The 6,000-nt window shown below is 40.9% G+C and overlaps 1 protein-coding gene across 1 annotated transcript; it reads right to left on the bottom strand.

Annotated features, from left to right (window-relative positions):
- Nucleotides 1-753: 753 nt before the first annotated feature.
- Nucleotides 754-5,033, bottom strand: LOC118562042 (zinc transporter SLC39A7-like). Its single transcript, XM_036134338.1, has 7 exons — nt 5,003-5,033; nt 4,261-4,398; nt 3,875-3,952; nt 3,662-3,784; nt 3,110-3,223; nt 1,382-1,578; nt 754-1,011 (listed from the first exon to the last, which is right to left on the bottom strand). The coding sequence occupies exons 1-7, from the start codon at nt 5,031-5,033 to the stop codon at nt 769-771; spliced, it is 924 nt and encodes a 307-aa protein (XP_035990231.1). The 3' UTR covers nt 754-768.
- Nucleotides 5,034-6,000: the final 967 nt, after the last annotated feature.

The raw sequence follows: 6,000 nt of genomic DNA, 5'->3' as shown, positions 1-6,000 counted from the left end.
TATTATTGAGAAACAACAATTTCTCCACAGTTTTTGGTTTCAAACGATTTCTCTTTTTTGACACTACTTCTCCAGCCTTTGGGCTTAGGCGTCGGTGAAGTCACTTCTCGCTTCAAAGTATCCATGTATTTTTGCCTGTTTTTTCCCTGTCATTCCCTATATGTACGCGAGAAAGCAACAATAAAAAACCGCGTGTTAACATCAAATAAACATGCGTAGCATATCAAGTTATTTATTTTTTTATTTATTTTTTTGGAATGTTGCCGAGGCGGTAGCGTGAGTTTGGCGAGGCGGCTGCCGAAAACACTGCTGTGGGGTTTCTAAAGCTGTCAAACCCACTGAGCTATATCTCAGTGGTCAAACCCCGCACCGAAATCTGAACCACTTCCCGAAGCAGTCAGGTGGTACAGCCGGGCAGCGAGGCTTCGGACGTCATCGTTTTCGGCTCCTCCCCTAAATGAAGCAAGCTTCGATACGTGCTTTACGGAAACGCCCCCTCCATTACTCGACACACGCCTCGAAGCCTCGGCACATAACGTAACATCACTACAAAGAAGCCAGACAAAACTTAAACCATGACACTGTTATGACAGAAATTCTGCTAAACATTATGCATTTGATTTTTGCATTTATTGAGGAGCAGATAAGACAAAACGATGGACCTTTATTTGGGGACATCCAGCCAAGTTCATCTCAGGAGAACAAGTTACTGAAAAATATTTATTTCAGCACAAAGCACAGTGTGACCACATCAACATAAGCAACATTTCATTTTTGTGTGGAATGTAAAACTCCGAACAGCAGCGCCAGGATCTCCATGAGGGATTGGCCGAAACTGGAGCGGCCGGCCAGCAGCTCAGGGAGCACCGTCACGGTGGCGATGTAAACGAACCCACCAGCTGTGAAGGGGAGGATCCAGGCGGTGGCCGTGGCGCCCACGCCTTCGGCCATCAGGGAGCACGCCGTCCCGGCCAGAGCTCCCACTGCGGTCAGCAGCTGTAGACACATGGCCTGGTGCACAGAGGGGAACAGCGGCAACTCAGTCTCATTATTGCCTTCATTTCTGTTTTTCTCGTTTAAAGGGAACATTCTAATTATTATAGGCCATTAATCAATTATTAGAAAAAAGCAACTTTGTGATTTTAGAAAACAACTTTTCTACTGCTGGTTCTACGAAAGCAGAAACATCTGCTGTATTAATGCAAAATCTAATTGTGGACAAGACAGATTCAATGGATTTTTGAATAATTTCCACTACTTTTATAGTGATTACAATGTGTCCATAATCTCCCATTTTAGTGCCCATTTTAAGACAAATGGATTTAATGATGCTTGAGGTCACTGTTTTGTATCATAAACATCAATATAAAAATATTTGTACCTTCTTTTTAGTGCAGCCAGACTGAACAAGGATGGCAAAGTCCCCGATCTCATGTGGAACCTCGTGGAGCAGGATTGTCAGGGTGGTGACGGCGCCCACGGCTGGGCTGACGAGGAATGAGGCACCGATTGCCAGGCCATCGGTGAAATTATGCGTGAAGTCAGCCGCTAGGTTCAGATAACCGGACACCTTGATTTCTGCTTCCATGGAGACAAATAAATGGTTATCACAGAGAAGTAAGAATATTATTTAGTGAGGTCTTTTTGCTACATACATGTGCTAAAAAGTGAAGTGTAGGGTATGGATTGTGGGGTCAGGTCACAAATCTGTCATAAATGAGCGCGCTACACGAGGAAAATAAAAGTTTAGGAAAACCACAAAGCTATCCAATAATACAATTATAGTCTAGATAAAACTTCCTCCTTTCATGCTTTTAGACTAATTCATTTGCAGCGCTCAAACACTGGCTGTCTTCTTCGGTAGCTGAGCACATACCATCACATGACCGCCACAATTATCATGATTATTATTATCAATCATGTCCTGACAGGTTCTGTCAAGTGAACTGTTACAGTCACACCTCCAGAGAACACGTGCAATAATTTTTTACTTTCTATAAGACTAAGCAACAGTTGGCCTACATTTTGTTAGAAAACTATATCTCAACAGAATCAATATTTTTAATATACATATAATAAATATATGAATTAGAGCTTTGTCTTACCAAACATGGTCCATATTGTTATCACAAATAGCTAAAACGACTATTTTGCTGATAAGTTCTAGTTTATGAAGATAAGCCAAAAAGGCTCAGGATGAACTAAAGCTAGAATATCTGTTCAGGACATTTAAAGCTGGATTTAGAGACATCGCCGACTTTTCCTTCCCACTTTCTATTCCAAACAGAACAATTTACAAGCAAACTTTTAAATAAGAGCCTTTTAAGTATATTTGCAGGCATTGTCTGTCCCAAGTGTTAACGTTTCTCTATCATCTGTTCTTGTGAAATAGCCTGAAAATGCTGCACACAAGCTTCTAAATAGTGGCGCTCAGTGGACCAACTCTCCTAATGCAAAGGAGTTCAGACCAGTTTGCATCCATGAGGTGAGCTGCTAGCATTATCGTTGCTAGCAGAAGTCCAATGACCGCATGTGAGAGTAACATGTGGCGCTTTCTATAGTAGGCTTTGCTTCGTTGCTTTCTGGTTTGTCTTTTAACGTCTCTATTTTGGACACTACTTCTTAGCTTTCAGGTAAATAATTAGCGGAGTCTTCTCCCCCAATCACTAGCTGGACTGAGCAAATGGTTGTATACCGTAATACAGAAATTAACCGTTGCTATAACTTATTTTATTGTGTCAAAGTGAAGAAATAACAGCAATATTTAACAAGATAATTTTAACAGCCTTGTATATAACAATTCATTTCTTTTCATTCAAAATCATCTTACCAATTATTAGGTAATTGCTAAATGTAATCTTTAAACAGCTTTACTGTAATCAAAGAGATGGATGAGGCTGTTTTAGCTTCGACACCTTAGCAGTTTTTGCTCAAATTATTTTTGTTTTTTTCTTAACTATAAACTTAATTTGTACCTCAGGGGTGCAAACAAATAATCTAAGTAGAACTTTTTAAGTGATTCCTGAACCAGCAGGGAGCCTGGCAGGCAAAGTGGCAGTGATAGGGATAAACCAAGGAAATTTAGGGATTTACCCAAAAGGTTACTCACCTGTGCCCTTCTTCTCTTCCGTCATTCGCACCTTTGCATCTTTGTTCTTTTTCTTCTCTTTTGTCTTCTTTTCCTCTTCCCCCTCTCCATCACTGTCCTTTTCTTTAGGAGCAGCTAAAAGTGTGACATCGAGAAAAAAATCAATTTAGCTCACAAAGGTGATCCTAAAAATCAATTGTCCTAAATGATGTAATCAGCTGCAGTCTGGCATCTTCTGCTCAAATTGCATTTTGGAAGCAGATCTAAACACACTTTGCAACACTGCTGCTTCATGTGTATAAAGCAAATCTGAAAGTGGCTACGAGTAGAGAGCATTTATTTATTTCTTCCTCTCCACAGTTACTCATGGCTTGTACTTGTATAGCACTTTAACTAGTCTTGACGATCTCCAAAGCGCTTCACACTACAGTTCAGTCATACGCAAACTACTACAGAAAAGAAGAAAATGGTGTAGAAACCATCAGTAGCAGAGGAATATTAGAAGGTAATCCTAAATATTCATCAAAAGAACCCATCTGTAAACTGTTCTGTTCAGAAAAATGTCCCTCCTACCGTGAGAGTGGCTGTGGGAATGCCCTCCCTTCAGCAGACGCACAAATTTTTCAACAACCAGGAAGGCGATGATCCCCCCGAGAACCCACAGACCAACGGACATCATGTGACCGTGGGCGGCTCCTGTGCAAGTTCGAGATCACAAGTGGCAGATATCAGCTTATCGCTGAATTTATTGTCGAACGATTTGGTAAAAAGAGATCCTAGGGTTACCATGGGAGTGGCCGTGGTCATGTGACTCTTCACTTGCAGAGTGTCCATCATCTCCATCTTCATGATGGGAATGAGGCTCTATGCAGAACACAACGATATAAAGACACAGGCATTAAAAAATGAGAAATTCAAACGGCGGATTCAGCAGCTGTACTCAGTAAAATACAGGATTTTTTTAAACCAAACAGTTTGTAAAACAAGCTCCTTTTATATTGAGCTAAACAGCAAAAACATTTCAACTCATTGCTTGTGCTAGTGTGTTGAGAAAAATAACCTAAAATGTTGCGCATTATCCGTCTTTCTGGATATGTGAACTATGTAAATGAAACTGCAGTTGTGGAATCTATAACAATTAATTTAAATGAAGCAAAAAAATAACAACCTACCGAGAGCGTGCGGTATGAGGTGCAGGAAGGCATCACCCAGCAGTCCACCAGACGCGAAACTCAGCAGCACCTTGAGCAGGTTCTGGTGCTGGTCGCTGTTGGACTGGACTGGGATCAGGAAAAGGATGAGGAATGGAGCTGCAGGGAAGAAAACAATGTCAGTAAGACGATCCTCAGAAAGGCGACATGAGGAGGAGGTGGTTGGGTTTGTAAAGTGGAACTGATCGGGGTCAAAGATATTGACCCACACTGATACAGGAGCTTATAGAGCCTTTAGTTCCAAAATCTGTGCAAATATTTGGATTTCATGTTGTTTCCTGTCAAGTAATCCGTACTGTGAAGATCTCTTGATCTCGTCTGTGTGGGGATGACCTGGTTTTTCAGCAGGACAACGCTACATATGCCCGACTGACCAAGACTCTCCAGCAGAAAAAAAAAAAAAAAAAAGAAAAAAAAAGGGAATCCTTTCTTTCGATCAAAACTCAAAGGAAGGAAAAGTGGTGAAGGCCATGGCTCGTCAGCCCGTCAGGAGCTTAAGGCAGCCTGTGTGGTCCATGTGGCTTGGTCCACAGGGAGAGCTGCTGCAGCTCAAACAGCAGAAGACGTTCAAGCTGCTTCTGGGTGAAAAGTGACCAACAGCTCTGTGCATATAGAGCTGCATGGTGTGGTATCTCAACTACAACATAAACACTTTGAAGTTATGTTAATTACACTTGAGTGGTGAGATGGGCTCAGCGTTTACTGGTTGTTGCGGCTTCCCTCTGGGAGTTCATGTACTAGTATTCAGCCACCATCATAACTCATTTTAACTATCTTTAAAACAACGTAACTGGTTCTCTGGATTCAAAGAAACCCCACCCACTCGTTAAGAATCTCTGCATATTTTTCTCACGTCCCCAAAACGTAGAATACCTTCCAACTCAGCTGAAGGAATAAACGTCAGGGTGTCCACATGAAAGAATACACCGAAAAAAGCACAAGATTTTAGTTCAGCACCTGAAACAGAGGCACTCTGTGGAGCTAAAGGCAGCTAACCCTAACCCACCCTAACCTCACTACGCTGGTTCCCACCTCACGGAAACCAGCGTAGGGCTGGGCCAAAATCTCAGATTTAATTACACCAAATCTGATTGATCCCCCCCCACCCCCCACCCCTCATTTTCATTTCCCAAAAATAAATTCTAGAAATGATTTTAAATACTTGCTTTTATGTCAAGCATTTGGTCTGAAATTTGACCTGAATTCAAAGTGAAATTACATACAAGCTGTGAAAATATGCTTGTAAAACAAAATGGACGCCAGGCTGTTGTAAACAATGAAAATAAAACAAAATGTTTACAGTTAGGGGCATTACACAAAGAGGTAAGAACAGGCTTCACTTTGATAGTGTAACTTCAAACTAGCTTAAAAAAAAACATAAGCAAATGAGTAAATTAAAGTGCCTTGTATTATGGTTTAAAAAAAAAAAAAAAAAAAAAAAGCTCGGCTGCTGCAGTGTGCAATAGACCTTTGGAACATTTGAACACTAAAGAAATAGCATTTTGGCTAGCCGCTAAAACATGTGGGGATATAAATGTATCAATTGTTTATCATGGATAAAAAGGTCAAAAAACATTTTGACAATATATTTTCCTAAACATATATTCAGCATTGCAAGCTCTTCTCGCCATGGAAGCCCAATGAGTGCATTGGGAAAATAAAATCCAGAATTTTCAAAGATTAACCAACAATAAACCAAGA

Source organism: Fundulus heteroclitus, unplaced genomic scaffold, assembly GCF_011125445.2.
Source record: "Fundulus heteroclitus isolate FHET01 unplaced genomic scaffold, MU-UCD_Fhet_4.1 scaffold_80, whole genome shotgun sequence".
Taxonomy (NCBI): Eukaryota; Metazoa; Chordata; class Actinopteri; order Cyprinodontiformes; family Fundulidae; genus Fundulus; species Fundulus heteroclitus.
Note: the sequence above shows the minus strand (reverse complement) of the source record. Positions and strands in the feature narration are given on the sequence as shown.

Excerpts from the sequence above, each read along its gene's own strand:
- LOC118562042 (XM_036134338.1), bottom strand. The coding sequence starts at position 5,033 with ATGAACTCCCAGAGGGAAGCCGCAACAACCA. Across the intron at positions 3,953-4,260 it reads CCTCATACCGCACGCTCTCG|AGCCTCATTCCCATCATGAA; the intron begins GTAGGTTGTTAT and ends TGTTCTGCATAG. Across the intron at positions 1,579-3,109 it reads GGAAGAGAAGAAGGGCACAG|AAATCAAGGTGTCCGGTTAT; the intron begins GTGAGTAACCTT and ends CCATGGAAGCAG.